Source organism: Malus sylvestris, chromosome 11, assembly GCF_916048215.2.
Source record: "Malus sylvestris chromosome 11, drMalSylv7.2, whole genome shotgun sequence".
NCBI lineage: Eukaryota > Viridiplantae > Streptophyta > Magnoliopsida > Rosales > Rosaceae > Malus > Malus sylvestris.
This window is the reverse complement of record NC_062270.1, coordinates 15,180,932-15,206,045: the sequence shown is the minus strand read 5'-3', so window position 1 is coordinate 15,206,045 and position 25,114 is coordinate 15,180,932. Positions and strand designations below refer to the sequence as shown.

Below are 25,114 nucleotides of genomic sequence, written 5' to 3'. Positions count from 1 at the left end.
GAAGACATTGAGGGGAAATAGGGGATGAAGAAATTGAGGAAGATGAACGAGAAAGTGAAATGGAGGATGAAGAATTAGAGCAAGAATTGAATTTGTAGCTTGCATTCCAGTGAGTTCAATAAAGATTTTAAAAACGAATTGCCCAATAACTACATTGGACTCCATAAATATCCACTAAACTTCGTAACAAAATTCATATAAAATCATTTTACAATTCACTGGATTCTATGTGAATTAATTAAAATTCATGAAATCCATGAAAGTTAATAATTACATTAAACTCAATTAGATTCCTAATTGAATAGACCCCTCCTCCATCCTCGAATTTGGGCACGTGATAACTTAGAGAAATTAGCTCGAATGAAGGCTCGGCATGGGTTAAGAAAGATGTATAGCGAATGTGAACTATCTTTGAAATTTAACATTATTTTGACCATTTACAATGTCATCAGTTACACATTTTATGTACGAGTGAAAGGGTAGTGCTCCCTACGGAGGAAATTCCTTGTATTGGTTGCGGCATTTGAGCTCAACACAAATTACTTGCACAGATTGCGCTACAAATCGATAGCTATAGTACCTCGCTGAATGCCCACCATTTCTGCGTCACACGTTTCTGTTCATCTTCAAAACATAAGAAATCTTGGCTGCTCCCTTAAGAGTTGTTCATTTCTAAAATCCATTCAATGCACTCTTGGAGAAGTTGAAATTTCTGATGAATGGCAATCTTCCAAATTAACTCCATCTGGGTACGAAATTCAGTTGCGTTTTGCCTGCACTTATACGAGCCAGCGCATACACATTGCTCTGCTAAACGTGCAGCTTTCACTTGGTGACACCTGAGGCATTGGAGATCCTGTAGTTGGTAGAGACGCTCTCTCTGCCGCACAATCTGAAGAAGGGCATTCTCCATCACCTCTTTGTCATAAAGCTGCCCACATTGTGGTACACAACAACGCCACTCCCTGGCTAGAAGGGCTGAGTCGCGGCATAAGTCCAGGTCTCTACAGTCGTTGCAGTAGCTGTCAAATGGCAAAAAGAAGGGTAGACATCAATCAACTTGAAAATTTCATGTTAACTAGATCCAAGAAATTAAAGCAAACTCGGAAAGATTTTAAAATTCTCCAATTTATGAAAGAAACGAAGAAGAAATTAAGATTATGGATAAGCTTGAAAAGCGACCACGATAAATGAAACACTGGGATGACTTGTGTGTGCACAATGGAATCAAGTAGATTTTGCAGGGCAATCTAATTTATAAATGGGGGACAAAGTCAAGAACCACCATCCAACCGGATGTGTTTCCTCAAAATAATAGCAGCAACCATTCGACCAAAAAACAAAAGGCCAACTACCAATACCATTCTGTGGCTTGAAAATGCACGAGCCCTGAGAAACCTTATCAAGCGCAATCTGTAAATTACAATAGGCCATTGCTTTTTCACTTATATACCTGCAAATAACATTTGGTAAAGTGAAGGTTGCGCCGGGATCACGAAACTCTGCTTCAGGGGCAAACTCCCTCACACGTACAATCTTCAACAGATTCTTTCTCATTACCTGAAGGGTAAGGACACAAAGTGAACTTTACTTCACGCAAGAACAAATACAAAACAATTCCAAAACTTCACTAATGTGGGTAAAATTTAAGGCAGTTGGATGTTTGATAATTTTCAGTTGCATCTAGACAATTTAAAAGATAAAAAGGAAATTACACCAACAGATTAAAAAAATTGGTTCCCTCGCATGTTCAGATACACATTCAGGTCTAAGGGAAACTACCACATGTGTGACTTAGTAGCTAAATGGATGGCAAACTAATCAGTGAAAGGGGTGCGAATAGAGTTTCCCTATAATTAAAGCATCCAATTTTGTGCAAATGTGATTAGGACTACATGGCATATGATTCAGTAGAGCAAATAATACCAGAACATCATGGATAACATTTTGGTCAATAGAGAAAACACCGCAGACGTGCTTAATGAACTCCAATGCTGCATCCCCTTGGTGGATATTACCAGCAATTTGTGGCAGCCCAAGAGATGTATCATGGTCATTCTCTGATTTTTTCAGTTCCTTCACATGAAGTATCGTATCATGAACAATTCCCAGAAGTTTATCAGTAAAATATGAGCTGATCTGTGGAACATAAACCAGAACTAATCAGATGTTAGACAGTAAACCAATAAGCTGCACAACTTTTTCAAGAATATGTCATCATACATACCTGTCCTTTAAGGAAATCTATCATATGAGACTCAAAAGTTTCAGCATCTGCTACAGTGATTGATGGCGTGCAAATGCTGTCATTCTGTAAAGATGTTCTAACTGCTGCCTGCTTTTGTGCATAGTCCCAGGGAATATACAGAAATTGAGATACAATATAAACAAAGTGGTCCTGCAAAATGAAACCTGTATATTAACCAACCATGATCTCAAGATCTACTGCTTGAATTGAAACCTGTAGATTATAATAATTTCTTGGTCGTTCAGCATGTATACTAGGGCAAACTAATTATTTTTCAGTAACTAACCTGAATTTTCTTGGGTAAGCATTCAGCAATATTCCAGCTTGATACAATATCCATTTGAGCTTCACCATCCATGCTTCCTTCATCTCTAACCGGAATTCCACCATAGTTATACTATCATAGAAAGCCATGATGACTCAGACCAAAGCGAAAAGATAAAGAAAGACACGGGGAACACAAAAAAGGTTCTAACTTATTAGTTCAACCATTAAATGCATAAATGTCAAACACTTTAATATCCACTGGTATCCTTATGCTTTCCTAGTAATTTAATCAATATTTATCTTCCAAAATGGACACAATTTATGAGGTGCCAGCGGGCCCCGCAAAATAGAGCAAACCCACTAATAATTGACATTCATGGCAGAAATGGAAATCATCTGTTAGTGTATCATTATAAACTTATGTACATTAAGGAAGAACTTTTGAAGACTTTCAAGTAAGGATGTTCTTATTTTAAACTGAAGGGAGCATCCCCTGTAGCAGTACCCCACAATGCAGTTCAAAATTGTAATCGCCTCTATAGCCATCCATGCAAAATATCGGCCATATCAGTAATCTGTCGTGGTCCTAACCAAATGGTTAAACAATTTCGGATTCATAATATTTTTTCACATGGATCATCCTAGGATAATCTAAAAATTGGATACGTTTCCTCATTTGATTGCATGATAGAGATAGACATGATGTTTATTTTTCTAAAGTGCAAACATTGTCACTCGAATCTTCCTTGTACAAATAAAAATTGACAGTTTTCTTGTAATGAGAGAGAGAGAGAGAGAACCTGGTCCATGAAAAGAAAAGAATGCCAGAAGTGTAGTGGTTCAAGCTCAATCCACTCAAATAGTTCTCTACATATCAATCACAAGGAATTACAACAAGAAAGATGAAGTATACAAAGAAATGTTCACTTGCCAGACAATCTGACAACATAAATTGCTTATGCTGCTAGATTGTGAATATAAAGTATGGACCATCAAATTGGTTGATTCTTAATTAAATCTGTGCTCTAGATTCACATTTGGCAAGAAAACATTACCTGACACAAAAACCAAGAAAAACAACTCCTAACTAATACCAACCTCGTTTGCAGAGTTTTAAGCAAGCTATCACAATAAGCTTTGGCAGCTGACAGATCAAATTTTCCTGTGTCTATAATGACCTTGTAGAAATTCACGAATATTATCTTGGCACCCAATTTGCGGAACTCAGTCATTAAAATTGCAAGCACCTTTTTCATGACCTATTAAAATTCAACAGCAGAACAAACCATAAACCAACTGATTATGTCCTTTTTCAATCACAAACGGACTTATATTAATTAAATCAACCAGTTTTAAGAAGAATAATAACTTTGACAAAGCTTCTTAACTGTTGTGAAAAGGCCTACAATATTTTGTAAACATTATCTAAAGCATTACAACCCTAATTCATACTATAATATCTATACAATGTCAAAAGGTTTGTAGCTCAAGTGGTTAAAACAATGTGGTCCTCATTTTTTGCATGTTTAAAGGAAACATAGAATGTTGTAAAAAGTGGATGTTATTTACTAAAGATTTACCTTATGAAGTATGCGGTGAAGAGCTGGATCATGAAGCTTAGACTGGGGGCTGCATTACGAAGGAACCAGCACGCATATGAGTCAGAACTAGAGGAACAAGTAACAAAAATTGGAACAATCCTACAGATTGAAAAAAGAAAATCGAAAGCAATAATTATATTATTTTGATAGGAGGGAAAGTAGTAAATATGTGAGATAGAAAATGAGGTATTAAACAAGAGATGGAAACCTGCAAAGCCATCGATATAAATGTTGCAGTAATGCATCGGCGTAAACATTTCCAGACGTAACTGCATTTGAAAGACACCTCTGAATCAACTGTTTCAGGACTCGGAATGTAGGAGCACATGATGTAGCTTCATCAAAGCCAACATGTGCATCAAAAGTATGTACTCCCAAGTTCACGTCTGATTCAAATCCTAGCAAAGCACCTCCTTCAATTTCATTCACCTGGTTGCTTTTTAAGAGAGCATTTACAGCCAGATGATGTATCTACACGGAAACATCATATGCTTTTTAGTACAACTGACTCATATTACACACTTGGGAAAGAACAGGTTGACAATATTTCACAACCTTTAACTCCACGGTGACCTTCCTATATGCTCCAGGGTAAGAAAAATTAAGTTCACAGACCTGTTTCATGAAAGCCACAAATAAGCCAAGTAACACAGAATCAAAATATTTTCTTCCTGAGAGACAATTAATACTTGTATATTAGTTAAATACATTATTAGAAGGGATGGGTCCCATTTTCTTTTCTTAACACCTTAAGTAACTTGTATATCTATTTTGAGACTAACCTCATCAGCAAAACATGAATCTTCTTCATTAATGCCTCCTAGATCTGGAATACCATCATCAGATATCCAAAGCACCTGTAAACTCAATATTCAATATTCTAAGGATGGGGAAAAGTATCAAAGAACAAAGCAAGCAGTTCAAAGACACACATTATATAACCAGAATAGCACGCATTAGATAATCAGTAGACTACAAAAACTAACTAGCACTCTTTCAAGAGGGAATATATATTAAGCTATAACACACTCAAACTTGCACATGGAGACCCACATCGTGCACCTTAGTAAAAAAGAAAAAAAGAAAAGTGGAAAGTGGAATTGGACATTTGAATCCAGAACCTCCGGCAAACCAAAGGTTTGATAGTAAGTTACGATGGCACAAGATTAATTGCTTGAGAATAAATCAATAATTTATATCAAATTATCAAGCTAACGTTGAAGGGCTTCAGTCTTATTGCTACAAAAGCAAGTAGTACATCTGAAAGCTTAAAGATAATGTATAAGATATTGGGTCAAAGAAATACCTGTTGTTGATCACGTAGTGCTCTTGAAAAGAAGATATCTGCTGTATGTATAAGCCAGTCAAGTTCGAAATTTCCCAATGGAACCTGCCCCAGCAAATTTGAGAAATTTATTTATCCACTATAAACAAAGAAGTTAAGAGAATTTTTGTACGGAGTATAGTTATTACATGAGCATATCTTGAGAGTGAAATTCTCTCATTCAACCACTGAGGTGATGCAGCACAGCGCTGCATTCCAATTTTTGCAGCCACTTGCTGCCACCCAAGAACCTATATGAAGCAATAAAATCCTTTCAGTCTGATGCATATAAAAAATGCACTTGAAGAGTGAATCTCTGTTAGATCGAAATAAATTACCTGGTAAAGACTATCACGAGCATTAGAGGGAATGCTCACGCAAGGAAAATCATCTAGAGCTCCTATACCTGACTTCATCAATTGAAAATTTGGGCATTCGATAACAGCAATTGTAGGTCCAGAATGTTCATGTCTGCCAGACATCAAAACCACACAAGGATTTAACCAAGCTTCTATACAACATTCCAGTATAAACTGCAAGAAAACTGGTAACCTACCCAATCGAATGGCATATCAATAAAGCTCCAAGTAGAAATCATAAAATGTAACATTTAAATAGTCAGTGAAAGATAATTAACATTTGCTTCAAACAGTGAGAAACTAATATTCATTCTCTGACCAAGGAGCACTAGCTTACCTGCAACTTAAATTGTAGTTCACAAGTGTCTTATAAAACATGTTTACATACACCCACATATATTAGTAAATTAGCAAGATTGTAATTGTAATTGAGAAATATTATTATCCATTCACTTTGAGCCCAATCAGAGCTTCTCTCAAACATATAGATGCCTGGAAACCTATCCTCATGGTCAGGCAGAAACTCTGATAGAATGCTATTATCATGGAAAGCAAACAAGATTTCTCCCTTGAGATAACCTCCTTGCAACAATGAAAACTCATATGGAGTCAAACCTGTACTCATTAATTGCACGGTGCAAAATTGTTTCAGCATCCTTGACGAATCCAACATAGTCCACCTAAAATTAGCTCACAAGATATAGAGGACGAATATAAGAACCACTGAAAGTTAAAAATAAATAATAATAAAAAACCAGGAAATCTTCACCTGAAGAAATCGATATGTTTACCTTTATAACGATACCATTCCTAGGAGGTGGCTGAATTGATAATGCTTGGCATGCATCACGGAATAGTTTTTCCAGAAAAGATGGTGACAAATCTTTATTTTGATAAGGATTTACCACCACAACCGTTATTGTTGCCAATGCAGGAAAATAGGCAATATATATAGCTCGCCCTTCAGATGTGCTGACATTAATAAAATTTAACATTAATTGCTATATATTTCTCTGAAGAAGATGAAAGCACAGAACAGATATGGATTTGGAAGAGCAGACAAATTATGATCAAAATGCATCAAGTCTGATTAGAAAATAATGAAAATGGTCAACAAAGAAGATAACAAAGCAAGTTGCTCATGACATGAGAAAACAAAATCAAAGGAAGCCGGAGTGCGACATTAAATAAAGGACTTCTGTAGTCTGTGACTAAGGGACATTGACTTCTAATACTAGAAATTAACCCTCTATAATACATGGGATGTCAACTATTTATCCCCCTTTGAAAGCAGTAAAAGAACTAAACAAAAATCCTATTACTAACATTTTCTTCAATGTATTTCTGTAAAAAAAATCCTAATCCACAGAAGAATTGGCTACTGTCTTGAGACCCACTGGAATTTTCCAAAACTTCCACAAGTTCTGCCTCTGATATGATAGAGCAAATTATGGTTATTAATGTGCCACTGATTCAAATATTAGATACATTTGTATGGGGAAAACCTCCATGAGATGATTTTTCAGTTGCCTTCAATTGGATAAAACGCACAAAGCAATGGCTCTATAAAATGATGTTGAGAATATCACATTTAAGAATGGGAAAAACAAGAATAAACTCCGGAAATCGAAAAACAAATAACCAAGATAAATAACACCAAGAAATTACGTGGTTCAGCAATATGTGCCTACGTCCACGGGACAGCAACAACAATCTTTCACTATATCAATAATGAGTACAACCAATAATCTTGCCAAATCTCTAGAACTAGGACTTGACAAAAAACCTGAAAGAACAAGAACAAGAAATACACTATCTCTTTTCTTTTCTCTTGCACACACTTTGCCCCTTACAACATTCTCTCACTCCAATCCCTTGAGTGGTACACAAATTATTGTTTTGCTCCCTCCTCAAAACTAGTACAATAGCCCCTTTATATAGACATAATAAAGGTCTTCTTCAATAAGGATTACTAATCCTAATTGGAATCTAGTTATGAATCCTTCTCCAATTGAGAAACTAACTCCAATTGGGAAAACAACTCCAATTGAGAAAACAATTTAATCCTCTGAGACTATAATTCCTTATAGACGTAGGACAACTTATCATGGGCTGGAAAAAACCCAACAAATGACAAGTGGAATTTCTCTTTTTTGGAATTGAGAATTACAACACAATTTTAACTAGAACTGCCATATTGCAAATTTGCAAGTGGCTTGTAACTCAGTTGGTTAAGAGCATTTTCCCTCGCACCCGAAGTCCCGTGTTCGAATCTCACTCCCCATAGTTTAACGTAAAATTATACTGATTGTTTGTTAAAAAGAAAAAAAAAAGAAAAAAACTAGAACTGTTATATTTTTATAATTCAAGTCTTGAAAGACTTTTAATTCAACCTCTCACATCAGAAATAGCAAACGGTGACCTTATTTTATTGTTTTGAATTGTATAATCAATATCCCGGCCCCCTCCAACAAACAATAGAAAAGGAGGGAATGGGTGGGTGAAGCTGCCTCGTTAATGTATGGAAAGTATGTAACGGTACCATGTGAAATCAGAAGACAAAAAAAGTTGCTTACTGTGAAAATTTTCAACATGGAAACATTGCTTCACAATATCATATAATCAAGAAACTGATTTACTGGTAACCTACAAAAACTCACCTCTGATACAAGTAAAAGAATGAGATGGACTGGTCAAGATATGAGCACTCTGTAGTTGTCTTCATGTGCAGTTCACTCACAGTCCAACCATCTTGGACGTTTCTCTTCTTAGCAGTTTTATCCACTTTGCAGACACAACCAATCTGAACGATTGCATTGAACTCCAAAGGTACCTTTGTTTCATATATTCCCTGTACAAATATTTGAATTTTAATCAAACTGAATCTATCAAGAGATATCACCATTCAGAATTACAGAAGATAAATCTTAACAAACTTAGAAGAGAGAATTTTAAAATATATAGCCTTGAGTATCATTGATCGCCAAGAAAAGAGAATTCTAATTCAGGACTACGGAGGATAAATCTTAACAAACTTAGAAGGATAAATCATCAATGTTCAGAACTATAAAAGAGAAATCTTGACCAGGTTTGGGTTGATCGACTGAACGAAAATTGTGAAGGTGAAGTCAAGGATGAAGTAATTCATGACCAATACCAAAATTGTAAGCTTAATAAAAAGTGAGGGGGATAGTTGATATGAAAATCATGAACTGACCTCAACTTCTGGATCGCCAAGAAGAGCTGCAAGCTTTTTACTAATTGTCCTAAACCGACCCTCATCAATTGCAGCCTATTAATATTTGTAGAGGAAAAGAAAAGATATTAGACCTCAGAACAAAACAAGTAAAGAACCACATTTTAGCAACCATAAGTACCTCGTATAGGTGGTAGATCTGCCTTCCATGAGGAAGAGCCTTTTTGACATCCTTTCCTGGAGGTATTTCTTCACATATCTTTTCAAATATCTTTTCAATAGGTGCTTTAGAATTAATGTAAAAAACTCTTGGAACAGTAACAGGAATCTTAATCATGATTCCTTCAGTAACCACCCAAGCGTAAAATTGGTCACCCTGAGAACTAGGCACTAGTTGTAATATCTGAACCACAGAAATTAAGCAGTGATTAGATAATTATTCAGGGCTTTCCAGCCAAATTGATGAATTAAATGAGAAATACCTGCCAATGACAGCGTGTTAGGGCATCTTCATGCCTCCTAAAATATGAATTCACACCTATTTTTCCCTGAGTTCCTTTCTGCTTTCTACCACCACCATGCAGCTCATTATTAGCATGGTGAGCAGACCTTGCGTTATTTGATCTGTCAAGTTGGATGGCAATTTTCCTAAATGTTACTTCGTCAACACCATTAAGAAAATCTGATCTAAAGCTCAATATAAGTACAGTTCTATGAACACAAAATAACACATGATACTTTCATTGGAAGATCTGGATCAAGTTGGCAAGAGTTAGGGATGACAAGTACTATCACATCAAGGGTGATAACAGAGATGGTGAGGTTAGCGCTACCTCAAACTGAAATCAAGACAGAAATCATCGTATCTGATTGAAATGATAGTATCTGGTTCCCATGAATTTTCAACGGTTGCATTCATACCTAAATCACACATCCATCGTCTTAAATGAGGCAACCAACTGCAGTTTTTCTGAACCTCTTAGATCTTGGTAATTTATTGACTGTGCATTATTATGACTAATAAAAGCACACACAAAACACAAAGAATTGTTATGGAGGGTCGGCTAACATTGCCTATGTCTCCGTTTGATCCCTGGGAGATCCAAAGCACTATGTAGAATCGCATAGATTACATGAACTTGTTGAAACCCTAGATAAATCATAAAACTCCAAAATCCTGCTGCAGATTTTTCTCTCAAAAGTTTAGATCTCAAACCCATGTATGACTAGGATAATTAAAACTAGTAGAACTAGGGTCGTACTCTTTCTTTCCTAACTCTACACCCAAACCAACTAGAAAAACAAAAGAACATAGGTCTCGTAAAACCAATAGAAACCTTAAGCACCAATTTTATTTTTCCTTTTGGATTTCTTCTAATAAATCATAATACTGACTGGTTTTAATTAGCCAATCACAACACCAAGTCCAAGTATCTCCATAAACGATTGAATATTATCGGATTAAGAGTTATTGAGATTATTGTGGTTATGGCTACTACTGAATTCACAAGTTATTGCATAGCATGTACAACGAAACAGGTCCGACTTGGTTTTCATTGGTGAGCCTCCTCAGAGCCAATGGAATTCTGAGGGTCCTTTGTATGACAAGTATTCCCTATAACAACCCATAGAGACTGACAAACAGGATTGAACATTATGAGATCCAACAGATAATGATAAATGTGAGATCCTAAGTAAAGTAGCGATCAACATCCTAGGCATAATTTCGAGCCTCAATGAAATCATAGGATGCATTCATATATGTACATAGCATCACGGCTTGCACCTGAAATAAGATACTTGACTTTACCTTTCTACTGTTAATAAGATATGGATCTCATTCCAGGGAGGTATTAAGAAAATTTCTAGAAGTTCGTGAACCTTTAGCAGATGGCAATTTGCACTTACAATCTCCCTAGGCTTTATACATATGTAATATATAGGACAGTAAAGACAAGAAAGTACCTTTGCTTCTTCCTCCTGTCAAGAGTATCTTTCCATTTTCTCTTCTTCATTTCAAGCCAACCATTATAATCAACATTTCTATCAATGCATTCTAAAGGGACACCATTTTGCTCTTGACACTCATTTTCTTTATTATTAGTTTGTTGTTGCTGTGAATTTATTTGGCAAGTTGTCTCGACTGAATATTTCTTGCTATTGACTTCATAACATCGAACAATTGGTCTGGGTCCACTTATGGAACTGCTTGTTTTGTTGAAGTCTTCCAAATCATCCACAATCTCTTGGTCAATCACATGATTAGAGTCAATAGCATCACTGCTCTTTTCTAGCAAATGATCCCTGTTCAATGACTTGAAGATATCAACCAACTTGCGCTGGCGAAATTTGTCGTCCTTCTCACGAACCTTCTTATGCAGCCAATCAGGATGAGCTACCCTAGGAACAGGATTTGCAACCTGAACAAAATTCAATTGATTCAAGTACAGCTACCAGAGAGAGAGAGAGAGGGAGAGAGAGAGGGAGAGAGAGAAGTTCACAAGCAATACCTTTTGCATTGCAGCCGGAATGGTGACAATTTTCTGAATTGCTGAACCAAGGCGTTGCTTGTAATAGGACCAGTCAATAATGGAACGAATGCCAACATCTGATGAAACCTTGCACCACTTCCTTACATAAAACTTCATAATTTCTGATAAGTTGAAATACAATATCTCTTTAGAATATTAGCAAGAAAATGCAATAACAGAAATAACAGCAGAAGTTTACCAGCATCTGTTTCAAATATTGCAACTGGAACAGCACGCTCACTAACAGGTGTGCCCTACTCAAGTTAACATCACAACAAACTTTTAGATTCGCATGACCAAGAGTTGAAAAGAGATTCAAAAACCAGTATAATAGTAATACCATTTTCTTTCTCCAAGTCATTAGAGAGAGATATCTACAATGGGAAAGAGAACCATACAAGCACGGGGAAAACCAAATTGCAAAAAGAGTAAAAAAATTTAATGTTGCAAGAAAGCAAGTCCAAATTAATAAGTCCACAGAACCCTTGATTGAAAAAAAGATTAAAATTACAATCAACTCCTAAAATGCTCTCTCCATCTCAATCCCTCAAGCTCCGGCTTCTCTTGTTTATATATTTGGGTAGTTGAATTTGCTGAAATTACTGTTTCAGGTCGCTAATGTGCCACTCGTTACCCAATTTGGAGGTCAGCAAATTGGGTTATTCAACAAGATATAATTAATCTGTGACAATATTGAATTCCCTATCATTCATATTCCATGTGAAGGTTAAGCTCCAAGAATTCAGGTGAAGATAAGGAAGTTATGGAGACACATTATGACCCAAATGTTTTTTTTTTTTTCTTTCTTTCTTTCTTTCTTTTTGCTTCTCCTTTTTTATTTTTAGTCTTATAAGTTTATAACCATACATGGACTTAGGGTGTACCCTTACCCACCTCCCAATGCATTACTAGCTGTTCTCTCAATTTCATAAATATCATCCAATGAAACAAGTTTCCAAGTTATGTACCTTTGGTTCACATGCAACTATATATTGGCAACGCAGTCCCTTCTCTTTGACCATCGTATCACCAAGAAAATCAGCAAGACGTCTTGCAGTGGTCACTGCGCATGACTTTTGCTCTCCATAGTCTACTAAAGACTTGCTCATGGTGCTTGACTCTGATATATAATCCAGCAACTCACTGTCTGCAATATCCTTTCCTTGATTCTGAGAGAATGGAGGATAAAAAAACATTGAACTTTAAACTACACATCTTTTTTCAATCTTGATTTAATCAAACAACTATTAGCATCCTTGAGTATTAAGTTATGAAAAAGAAAGTCCCTCAAGCATATGCTGGGGAATGTTTCGACTTTTAAACAAAGCAACTCTGATGATTAAAGACAGAACACTAAATGTTTACATACATCAAGGAGATCAAGCCAACGGTTTGCGACAGAAGCAACTGCGAAATAGCATTCCTCTAAAGTAGAACCGTGAAGGAACTTCTCAAAAAGCTCAGCCTGAAAACAAGAAAGGTATTTCACATGTTGGTAATTACAAGCCTCATGAATTTTAAAAAGCACAAATATGTAATACTAATAAGCATTAAGCAATAGGGTTGCAACGTACAAGCTATTACATAAGTTTCTACTATTGAAGAGATTAACAATTAAGGAGTCAGTTTGGCCACAATTTAGGAATTGAAATTTTAAAAGGCAGCTCTATCGGATGGCTTGGTTCAAGACTTTTTTTTTCTGGTTTTTAATCATCTCCTATATATTCATTTGATATTACAAGTAAAAGAGATACCTGGAAAACTTTGATGAGCTTCAGCTCACCTCTACGCTTGATCTCGAAACCTTTAAGTTCAGCAAGGGTCCCATCATCATTAAAAACAGCATATCGCTTCTTAATTAGAATGCCTTCTTCTTTAGAAGCAGGAAGAATCATTGCCTGCATGAGAGCAATAGTTTAGATTGAAATTACATGAAAAGAAAAGGTCAAAACAAAATAAAACATACTACCCTGTGTTACCTTGTATGGTCCATCCACTTCAAATTCAATTGAACACTCGCTATGAGTTGTGTAAGTATTCTTAACAGGATCTGTAAGAGTCTGGTAAAAATGGTGGTATGGAATTGGAAGGAATGTTATAGTTGAACAAACATGAGAAACCAAATTGCACTATTCTAAGCATTTTGGTTCGCAACACAGTGAAAAGAATCAACATAAAAAATGTTCCAAGCTGACCTGGTATTGGTCATTTGTATTGTTTCTTGCCACATCAACGTTAAGCATTACACAAGGATATGAGATAGTCAGCTTCTTCATGTCTCTGAATATGAATTCCCATGTTAGTGAGCACCTTTGGAGGAATAATATAAACACTTACCCACTAGAAGGGAAACTAGCATCACAAATTAAATGACCACAGAACACCTAGATTATTTTTGTTTGAGTATAATCAATGGTTATACAGATACCAAAGCTGGATTACCTTATGGTATCCATATAACCAAGTGAACTAAGAAGAGAAAAATCATACTTTGTTTTGAATGTAAAGTTCTCCGGAAAAGATCCAGGGAGTGCACACCAGATACCATCTGTGTCTAACTCGAGAGGTTTTCCAATTTTCTCAACCAGTAAGCGAGCATTCTGAATAATTTTGGCTCCGGTATATGTAACTACTCCAGCCATTTCCATGGAATACCATCTTGCACCCCTGAATTAACGTACAAAAGCATCAACAAATGATAACTAGAAGAGAAAACCAAGTAAAAACAAATATTGTTGTGATTTGGCTAGTCAAAATACAAAAGGCCAAACAGGTGTAGGTTTCCAATTGCTGTTGGGAAAGGAGAAAAAGGAATGTGCACGGGTTTTTCCCATAAGAGTTGGCAAATAAGTTTTCTCCAGAAATCCCAATCAGTTAAGGATTAGGAAATAGGTTAGTTTTCCCTTTCTAAAAGGATTTAGGAATCCTATACTTGTAAGGCATGTAACCATCGGTCTATATACTATATATAGGCTTGTTGGGGGCTGTTTATTCACATGAACAGCAGAGTGAATACAAGGGCAGACAATCAAGAGTGAAAGAGAGATCTAAAGCAAGGTTTTGGGGTTTAGCATAAGGGGTTTTCAATAAATATTTGTAACCAAGTTGTTATTCTCCTTTGTGCAGGTGATTTCTCAAGAGAGATCACATGAGGAATAAGCAAAATTCGCTTAACCTTGCTAAATTATTTGTGTTTGTGTGTGCAGTGTTTACTTTATTGTTCATATATTAGCGAAGCATCATCTTATTAGTTTGCATAACACCGGAGACTATCAAATGTCCTAAAAGAATACAAAACAGAGAAAAGATATTCAACTCACTTGCGCATGACATATCCATAAAAGGAATTAAGTATACATTTATGTGCAAGTTGTAATGAATCATAAAGCACTACCATATCCTGCAAACAATTTAAAGCCAATAGAAACATGAGACCAGGTTCTATTTAATAAGCTTTATTGTAAGTAAAATTCAAAAACAGAAAAGGAAAGAAGGGGAGAGAGAGAGAGAGAGAGGTTTAAAAATTTCATACTTGTGCTTCCTGGATTTTTATAGAATTTCCACTAGCCTTGGCTTCAGACAACTTCCCCTTCCAAACCTTATTAAGCCCTTTGTACTCATACCTTCTATCTCGAAAGCTTGAAGCAGATTAAAAGAACACAAAATTCAGCACAAATGAGAGAAAAAGAAATTTGAAAATCAATTATGTTCCAAAATTTGATTAGTAGATTCGATTTATTTCCGAAGGAGTTTTCTTCTTATTTAGTTTTTAAAGTAGAAAAATGGCTGCTCTTTATAAGATGCATATGGAAAAATTTATAATATAACAAAATCAAGCTGCTCACCTACGAACTGTATCAACATAAAATGAATTTTCCCTCATGCATAACCCTGCTTCTCGAACTTCAGTGACTGGCTTGTCCACTACTCGTCTATACGCCTATCCAAAATTAGGACTGTTAGGTATTACTTGATAAAATATTATGAAGAGTAAAGAATATACCTTCTGACAGTATTTTTTAAGACGCTCTTTGAGCCTTGACTGTTGTTCCATTTTAGGCAACTCAAGAAAAGATTTTGACAGCTTGGAATTGCCACCGTCAACAAACTCAGACTCAATTTGCTTCTTCAAATGATAATAGTCACTGGAATTTTTCAAATCATATTCATACACAATAATTAGTAACTCAGTTGATAACCCAAAAGTATAGACAAGGAGAGGAGAAAAAAAAGGAACATATTCGAAGAACACACCTTTTCCTTGCCATGAATATTTCTCCACGCCAAACCCATTCAAGCTTGCGAAGACATGTTTTGCCTGGACGGTTGAAATCACAAGCAGTGCAAATCTCGTCTGTAACTATTGATGATGGCTGGAAATAAACAACTGTCATTACGATGTAACATTTATGGAATCTTCAAACACGCAAACAGAACATCTACAGCAACAATCTGACAATGCAAATGGGAAAGAGTACAATCTTGATGACAATATTGGTGATGGAAGTTTCTATAAAAAGTTCATACGTTAACATCATTCCCATAGAAATTAGATAACCAGATATGAACAACATAAATCAGTGACCCCTTTTAGTGGACTCTTTGCTACAAACGAAAAGGGCATACAGCAGTTATAAACTGAAAAAGATAGATGAAATGAGTGAATCATATAAAATTGAGATCAGAAATTACTGAAAGTAATTTATTAACCAGCACACCTGAAGTCTGTTTGTCAAAATAATGTTGGGATACATTGCAGCAACATCCAGATGATAAATAAGGGGGCACTCTTCACGTATAGGTTCATCTCGCAACCCCATAAGCTACAAATTAGTAAAAGGAAGTCACTAATGAGAAAATGTTGAAAAGAATATTACCACCCTAAGCATATTTCAATGAACATTCAGTCTTGAAAACTAGCGACTAAGTAGAAAAGGATTCAAATTCAGCACAGTAGAAAGTTAGGGTTGTTCAATAACCAATCCAACTGTTTCAATGTATTTTGCATAGGATGACGGATATCCCTGTGAAATCCAACTTAATCCAATATAGTCTGCTACATGCTTCTTTGGTCTTATAGGTTTTTGAAACTAAGAAATGACGACAGATGTGATGGAATTAATTTGGGTATTTGCAAATGTATTTTTCTTGGTATTCAATTTTTATGTGCACTTTATATTATTAAAATGCATAATTGGATTGGATTTGATGATATCATGATAACCTTTTTTATAACAACAACCAAGCCTTATCCCGCTAAGTAGGGTCAGCTTTATAAATTCTAAAATGCCATTGTGCTATGTTCCAACAAAATACTGCTTGATTAAAAGACAGATGATCCAATTCAATCTAATTCATGTCAACTGTATCAGATTGGATATGATCCAAACCCCGACTAGGATTGGATTCGTTTACACAATTCACAGTAAAAAAAATGAACTTTTAGAACCAATGAACCCCCCCCCCCCCCAACAAAAAAAAACACCCATAGAGGAAGTTTATACTCATCAAAAAACGACTTTTTGGACATGATAGATCTTATAATTGAAACTCACAAAACATACTCAGATATGTGTCCAGGCACCATCATACAAGAAAATATCTGCTCAAAAACAAAGTGAACAGTACCTTTTCCAATATAGAACTCTTCACATCTTCATAATTGGATACTGATTCCAAGCCCATCTTACCCTCTACTCTTATAGCATATTGAAGATCTCGATCAAGATTGTTGATCAATTGCTGGAAATCAGAATTCCCAAACCATAAATTAAATACAAAATTACAAATGTATAATGGGTTTTGTAGCATTTGTAGTTAGTAGCAGAGTTATCTTAAATGCGTAGCATCATCATCCACAGGGGGAAAATCGATTGACTATCAGGAAATATTACAAATAGCAATGAAATCAAGAAAAAGCTATCCTACAAATAACTGCAGAAACAAACACTGATCATTATACACTCATATAAGCCAAAACTACAGGCAGAGAACACAGATTATACACACTACTACCACCAACAAACCGTTTGAATAATATGCAATCCATGGGAAAAACAGAAAACTTCATACATATGTGATTGCTTGCATAAACAACATACCTAGAATTCTCCAAGTTTTCAAATGGAAATTATCGATACATGGATTCTAAATGTAGTGTGATTAACCTTTTTTGTATAAATTTCTTTCTTTAACATTTGCAGTTAAAAAAAAATTTAAAAAAAAAAAAAAAGAGATTGTTTACGCTGATAAAGGTAAGTGAAACTGAAACATGATTTGTGAAAAATATTCCAAGTTTGCAAGAGGCAAATACGGATAATGCAGTAAGGACTTAGCATGTGTTTCCACGTTTTCCCCTCCAGAAGTAGTTCAGATTATATTGGTTCTAAGAAGTACATTGTATGTTAGATTTGTCAAAGATACTCTGCCCTTCACCCCAATTGGGTTTTGATTACATCTTGATGGTTTAACAAATTCTTTATTAGTGGACTAACAAATTCTTTATTAGTGGACTAAATAATGTGTAGCCACCTGTTTCATTGAAAAATAGAAAATTCAATTTCAAAAAAGACATGTATTTCATTTTAGTGCCCTGTAGACAAATCCAGCTTCATAGAAAATGGGCAGTTTTCCAGCACATAGGTGCTTCTGTTTCAGAAAATTGAGTCAATGAAAATAAATCAAATTCAGTAGATGTGGTGTGGTTATGGATGTTACATAGCATAACAAATATGAGCTTCTAGTCATATGCAATCCATCAGCAGTATGGAGAGATAATGCATCAATCTTTAATAAGAAGTGATATCAAATAAATGATAATGCACACTGAAAATTTAGAAATGATGGCAAGCCAATCAATGAAACCAGAACAACTAGTAAACAATGGAAAGAAACATCGGTACTGAATGATGAAAATATACCTCATAGGCAGAGGCGTCAAGCTTGAAACTAGTTGGAATATCAGATCTAAAAACACCACTTTCAAGGCATTCAACATGGCCACCTATATAAGTCTCACTCTCTAAAAGGTGATTTTTATAGAACTTTTCCGGATCAGATTGGTGTTTGTTAGGGCAGATAACATTTGCCTTGTATGCCTGCATAAAATGCAAAAAATATTTGTGGCAGAGAGATAAAGATAATAGCTGAAATATCAAAGATTAGTTTTGTGGGTAGAAAACTATAGAAAGTTTGCTTGAAAAAGACAGAATAGCATATATGAGTGCAAAACAACACACCTGGACCATGAGAAGCATTTCACAAAGAGTTCCGCTACCCTTGCGCAAAACCTCGTCCGGAGACATTGGAATAATAGTTGCAAGAGAGAAAATGAATGGATGAACGTAAGTCATATACAAGTAATAAGTCGCAACAGCATCAGAAACAGAATAGGAGGCCATCATCTGCAATTACATGTTTTACATGTTCAACCAAATAGAAAAAGATTATCAGAAACATTCCTGTTACAAGAATGTGAAACGCAAACATACTTCAATTGTATGTACACTACATACACACACATATCCACCAGCATGTAATGGAAGGAAGATAGGAATACAAACTGGAAACCTAATACCATCCCAACTATCATAGAAAAGAATCAATCGATCCAATATGGAAGCCAAATGCCATCATAGAAGTGCTCAAGCATCAGGGTAATTGATAATTTATCAGCCAACTAAGAGTATGTCCATACAGAATTACAGATACACAAACTAACAATTTGATTTATCAATTTTTTTCAGTGAGCTTTTTTACATTCGTCCAGTCATCACTATTTAACCCTTGACTGAGGACAAATTCTACAACCACAAAGAGACAAAAGGAAAACCTGCCAAGGTAATTAATGGATAAGAGCATGCGAGCTGCAATACCATTTGTGGCACTTAATTTCCAGCTCATATTTCATGTCACCGTTACCAATTATTCAACCTTTTCTATCTCAAACACACCATGCCAAAACATTTCTGAAAACAACAGAAAAATCATTTCCACTCATCCTCACCTGAGGCTTCTCCTTTGCAAAGCGAACCATATCCTCAGGATTTACCTCAAGCGGATGATAACCTAACTTTGCCTTTGTAACAGCCTGAAATAAGATTTAAATTACAGATAATCAAACTTTCAATCCGCATAACAAATACATGGAAACAAATGAATATACTACTTTTCATCTGGTTTACACAAGCATAATTGAAGTTCAAAGATCATTCTTTTTTCTTACAGAGCTATTAATTGTACTGGGAGGGAGTTGATTTCTAAATCCAAAGATGGAGGTCTGGAAATTGGAAACTTTCTGTCAGAAACAGATATCTATTAGCCAAGTGTTGTGTAGGTTCCTCCTTAAGAGAAATTTTTTATGGCATTCTGTAATTTTGAGCAAATACAGGTCCACCAATGAGTGGGACTCAAAGACTCTTGTGAGGGGCTTTAGCTGGTTCCCCTGGAATGATATTCTAGTCGTTACAACTCTTTCTTGAGCAGCTGGGAGTCCGTGTTGGGGAATGGTGAGGGTATTAAATTCTGAAAGGATCGATGGAATGGGAGAATTTCTTCATGGCCTTATTTCCTAAAATATATAATCTGTCTAGACACACAAATCGATTTATCTCAAGCACTGTTGTACAGAATTGGGATCTGGGATTTAGGACAAATTTGAGTGATACTGAAGTGGATGACTGTCCTCAATGCTATCTTGAATAAGAAAACAATGAGCTCAAATTGGACAATCATACCTTAAGGCCCTGGCTTCCTTGAGGAAGATAACTATCACGTTTGACCCATGCAAAACAGTCAAGATGGCAAGCAAATTTAGCTCGGCATTCCCCCTGATTCTTGTCACATTGAAATCCAACCTCCTGCAAGCTCAAGCGCAGGGGGAGTTAAATTCGAAGAAGTAATTCGTGGAAATTTAAAATGACAATATCTCAGAGATCATTAAACATTAGAAAAATGACAATATCAATGTCACACAAGCCCTTTGTGTTGGAAATTTTGTCAATTGATAAAAAGCACAAGTATCACAGATAACGAGGTTTCAGAGTTAATTCAAGATAGTCATGTCAGCTTGATACCTGAAATAATTTAAACTGAGTGATGTTTAATTTTTTTTTTTTTTTTTTTTTTTTTTTGAAAAGAAACGAATGTTTAATTGTTAATTTCTAATAAATGATGTGGATACAGAAAGATAGACAACACAAGTGTAAAGAAGTTATAAGTAAGATTGCACCTCATCCTGAATAAAACAAGGAGTAAAAAGCTTCATATACAGTTAATGCTTTAAATCTAAACATGAGTAGAAAGCTTCTAGCAAACTGTACCAAAACGATAGTAGTTCATGTATAGACTTTTAAACTAAAAGCACAGATGGATGGAAATAAATCAATCAGTATGTTAGTCACATGCATAAGTTTTCTGATTGGACAGTAAAGAAGTTTTGCTGAAAGTTACAAGCCATAGCCCACTGTTATTTACACAAAGAATAAGCAACTTATGCAAGCAATGAAGATAAATTTTAGTTCTAGTCTTCTTGGTAGTTATTTGAAGTTGACAGCCTAGAAGTCTTGGATTATATTGTTGTTTTGTTCAAGTAAAGTAACTCACAAAATTAGCAACATACATCATTCAGTTTGAACCCATGATACGCGGCTCTGGTTTCCAGGAAAGGCCAGTCGAAAAAATCACCATTGTATGTGACATAAATTCCAGGCTTCACCTCCCGCATATGGGAAAACCATTTTCTTAGAAGCTCTACCTGCAACAAGACCATATCATTTGCAAAAATGACATGTAATTAGAATTCTAAAACCCCTAATACAAAGCAAACTAATTATAATATCTGCATTTAAGGGGAGGTAGGTGATTGTTTGTCTGCATGTGGGGGTGTTGTCATGGATGTCAATACCTCATTCTTCACATTTGTAACCTTGAAAAACCCTTCAAATTCTGGTTTTGGAGTGTACTCCAAATCCTCTATGTCATCCCCAACACACTGCACATAACAAAGAAATTCAACCTATCATTACATACATTCAAATATTTTATAGGAAGCCTAAACATATCAACCTTCAAAGTTCATACTTAGTATCCCAACAGATTGTAGATAACAAGAAAATTAAATCTATCCATACATAAATATAAATTCTTTTCCTTTCATAGTAAAAACCTATCAACCTTTCAAGGTTCAAACTTATTACACGCATTTAACCTAGTAGGAACATACAAGATTGAAAAAAGAAAATAGATGTAAAACCTTGATGGTAACCCTTTATAAAGAAAGATTTCTAAAAATTCTTTCATATCCTTGCCAAATGAAAATACAAACTGTTTGTTAAATAAAGTTGAAGATAATTAGCTATGCAGGTCCAAAACAGCGGATGTTAAAAAGGAGCATCAAAACAGAAAAATATAGCAGCTGCTAACATTCCTTACAACTATGCACACTTATTTATGGCCACAATCCACATACATGAGGAATCCCAAATGCTAAACTTGGATAAGGGAAGAAATTAATAAAAGGGCGGGAATCTTACCTCTCTGTTAATAATCAAGTAACCTTGTCCATCAACCATGTATGAAATCATCATTATTAAATCATATTCAGCATCTGGAAATTTCAAAGGTAGCTTCGTCGTCTCAATATCAAATGCACAGACATGAACTTCAGCACGCTGGAGAAGATCTGTCCTCATCTTAAGCACAGCACCAGTACTGGATACACTAATATCATACCACTGCCCGCATCGTACATCTGAGTGGCACAGAATTTGAAAGGGGATGAACTTCAGAAAATAAAGAAAACAAAAATGTCCAGAAAGAAGCAGGATGTAGTGTAAATCACCATTGTCAATGGCAAAGCGAACATGGTATGGAACATCATATTCACGAAGATCAACAATACAATCTAGAAAATCTTGAGTCCTTTGTTCTCTACAAAACAAGCGCCAAGAGGATCAGAAAACAAAAACAAGTTACAGTTTAATTGAACAGAAAACCAAAAGCTACAGAAAGAAAATGGCAAGGTATCATTCTAACCAAATAAAGATATCTACACAAAGTGAGCTTAACATCCAAAAGTAACAAGAATCAAGACAACATGACCTCACCGTTTCCCAATTAATATTGACTCATAAGCTTCTGCAGCATCAAATTTGGCGCAATTTCTTTCGACGACATGCAGTAGGTCACTCTTGACATTCATTAGTTGTTGAACGTTATCAAATGATAGCTTTAGGTAGGACTTGCGAAGGCCAGACAAATGATTTTTCTGTGAAGTGCAGAAACATATTTGAACACACACATTGGGAGATACATATGTGAAAGAAATAATGAAGCACCATGAGGGTTACAATAGCAGCAAATATAGGAAAATTGGATATCCATTCTAAGTATTTACATGTTGAACGCCTCAAATAAGCTAATGTTACCATGCATACAAAGAGATATCTCAGATAAATTGTCTGAAAGGGTGAAAAGTTATAACTTATTGAAAGACCAGAATTAAACAATTATCCATTTATCTTGAAATGCTTGCCATCCATACACGGTTTTGCCGATAGCAAAACAAAAGAACCAAACCAAGACAACTAAATTCAGTCAGATGTAATCTCTTTAGATGAGTTTATAGAAATCTCTTTCGGAAAAAAACAAAATTCATGCCCAAGGGCTTGAGGCAAGTTTGGAAAAAGTCTAGGAAAGGATAACTTCAAAAAGTGAAGCTGTTGGAAAATTAAGCCACCTATGCATATCAAGCAAGGTAGAACTAAGACTGGAACATGTCAGCCTGGAAGTTTGAAACCCATGGTTTCCACATATAAATTAATCGTAAAAGCTTTGTTGAATTGAATGAAAACAAATTGATCATGTATATCAAGCACCATAAAATGGAAAAATTTTACAGAAAAAAAGACAGATACTTATCATGAATACATACATAATACTTCCAACTAGCTAATGAATAGACAATGTTTTCTCAGTAGACAGAATGTCAAATTGAACTCAAACTTGCCAAAGCAAAACATGCCTAGGATCTACCAGGCATAGGTCGAGCAACTCAAACTTGTCATAATTGAATGTCAAAATAGTTAAGAAGGAAAAATAAGTACCAAGGACTAATAAACTTGGTCAAGTTTTATAACGTTTCTTACGAGATCAAGATCTTCTTTATGCACTATTTGAACATCAGCAATTTGATTTTGATAACGCCGTCTCAAATATGCTTCAACGTCCATTTCCATTTTCTCCTAAGATGAAAAAGTCATAATCACTGTAAAGACAACTGATGATCAAAGAAACTTTGCAAAAGCAAACATATAAGCTTAAACAGAAACCTTAGTTGCTGCATAGAAATAAGGGCGAAACTTGTATTTTGACTTAAAAGTAGAACCATCCTGCAATTAAAGTAGAAAACAGCCAAGTGATTAGCCAAAAACAATTAACCACCATAAAACATTAACCAACTATACCAAAACTTCTTTACAGAATATCTTACCTGTGAAACGAAATACAAATCGACACAACTATATACTTTACGGGTCTCTTGATCCTCCCAAGATGACTGCAAAATTACAAGGAAGCATCCATAAATTCCCAAACGACAATACTTTATTATAACTGAACTCAAATTTCCATCATGTGGTTGAAGAAATTAAAATAAATAAATAAAAGCTGAGTAATTGTAAAAGGGCTTTTCAATTCATCCCATTTCCATAAACAAATCGCTTCGAAACACAGCTTAAGCCTTGAAGATCCCAAATTGACACTTTCCCCTTTGCTATCTCAGCAACCAAACAGACCTCAAAAAAACACGGATTTCTGAAATGGAAGATCAAATGGGGAAAATTTCGCCCAGTAGCGAATCAACTTACGGTGGCGAAATTGAGCAACCAGCCAAGCCTGGTATCGCCTTCGGAGAACAGGTCGAACCCTAGCTTGGACTCCAGCTCCTCCTCGGCGGTGCGCATGACCTTCTGCTTCCTGGGGACCCATGAGTCGCTGCGGTCCCGCTTTCGGCTCTGGTAGCCGCTCATTGCTTTAGGCTGGTGAAATGGATATCCGTTTGAGATTGGGGGTTCAGACTTCTGAGAGACAAAAGCCGAGTGTGAGAGGGGAGGATTTTGGAGGGATGAAAGCGTTTTCCCGCCCTTGTACCTACGGTATTTATTTTTATTTTATTTCAGTTCAATGACGTAAGTGCCCCTTAAGATGAGAAAATTTCTTAATAGTGCCACTCATGGAAATTATGCTTGGTTGAGTTCTAGTAGGAGTGGGCAAACGGGTACAGGAATCGCGGGTCGGGACGGGTACGGGCCAGTTCCTAATATTGTAAAAAAGAAACTAGGCAAGGCGAGGTTGGCCTTTGACATTTTCGATTCGAGTCGGTTCCAAAAGTATAGAAAAACGGATACCCAAACCGGCCCATTTGTAATTAGAATTGACAAACAAGATTGAAGATCATCTCTCCATCTAATCTTAATCGTTGGTTTTAGGTTTCTTCGTCCTCGACTCGACCTATCGAATTCGACTTTATCACTCTGTCACTCGAGTCTCTCTCGTCGTCTATGCGTCATCTCCTCCCCTTCCCTCCCTT

General features: G+C 35.8%; 1 protein-coding gene across 3 annotated transcripts; it reads right to left on the bottom strand.

The window, feature by feature from the left end:
• Positions 1 to 390: 390 nt before the first annotated feature.
• Positions 391 to 24,646, bottom strand: LOC126589850 (DNA polymerase epsilon catalytic subunit A-like). 3 transcript variants are annotated; one of them, XM_050255284.1, is made up of 49 exons: positions 24,393 to 24,646; positions 24,017 to 24,082; positions 23,856 to 23,915; positions 23,673 to 23,768; positions 22,632 to 22,792; positions 22,367 to 22,455; positions 22,059 to 22,276; positions 21,431 to 21,517; positions 21,146 to 21,280; positions 20,262 to 20,393; positions 19,532 to 19,615; positions 18,765 to 18,929; positions 18,447 to 18,623; positions 17,155 to 17,268; positions 16,245 to 16,349; positions 15,781 to 15,899; positions 15,530 to 15,671; positions 15,372 to 15,466; positions 15,059 to 15,164; positions 14,847 to 14,926; positions 14,017 to 14,193; positions 13,722 to 13,806; positions 13,506 to 13,586; positions 13,281 to 13,424; positions 12,896 to 12,991; positions 12,495 to 12,695; positions 11,726 to 11,780; positions 11,506 to 11,648; positions 10,961 to 11,415; positions 9,478 to 9,619; positions 9,177 to 9,398; positions 9,017 to 9,091; positions 8,460 to 8,650; positions 6,591 to 6,771; positions 6,415 to 6,479; positions 5,779 to 5,911; positions 5,590 to 5,691; positions 5,423 to 5,506; positions 4,899 to 4,973; positions 4,672 to 4,731; positions 4,325 to 4,587; positions 4,096 to 4,144; positions 3,614 to 3,774; positions 3,316 to 3,382; positions 2,535 to 2,645; positions 2,228 to 2,398; positions 1,927 to 2,139; positions 1,454 to 1,560; positions 391 to 1,022 (listed from the first exon to the last, which is right to left on the bottom strand). In XM_050255284.1, the coding sequence occupies exons 1-49, from the start codon at positions 24,552 to 24,554 to the stop codon at positions 656 to 658; spliced, it is 6,669 nt and encodes a 2,222-aa protein (XP_050111241.1). In that variant the 5' UTR covers positions 24,555 to 24,646; the 3' UTR covers positions 391 to 655. The 3 variants fall into 3 exon arrangements, with proteins under 3 accessions (XP_050111241.1, XP_050111242.1, XP_050111243.1); XM_050255285.1 differs by having other exon boundaries at positions 20,262 to 20,384; XM_050255286.1 differs by lacking the exons at positions 391 to 1,022; positions 1,454 to 1,560; positions 1,927 to 2,139; ... (1 more) ...; positions 2,535 to 2,645; positions 3,316 to 3,382 and having other exon boundaries at positions 3,626 to 3,774; positions 4,096 to 4,215.
• Between the last annotated feature and the right edge of the window lie 468 nt (positions 24,647 to 25,114).

Excerpts from the sequence above, each read along its gene's own strand:
- LOC126589850 (XM_050255284.1), bottom strand. The coding sequence starts at position 24,554 with ATGAGCGGCTACCAGAGCCGAAAGCGGGACCGCAGCGACTCATGGGTC. Across the intron at positions 13,587-13,721 it reads ATACAAATGACCAATACCAG|ACTCTTACAGATCCTGTTAA; the intron begins GTCAGCTTGGAA and ends CATTTTTACCAG. Across the intron at positions 3,775-4,095 it reads TTCACCGCATACTTCATAAG|GTCATGAAAAAGGTGCTTGC; the intron begins GTAAATCTTTAG and ends GAATTTTAATAG.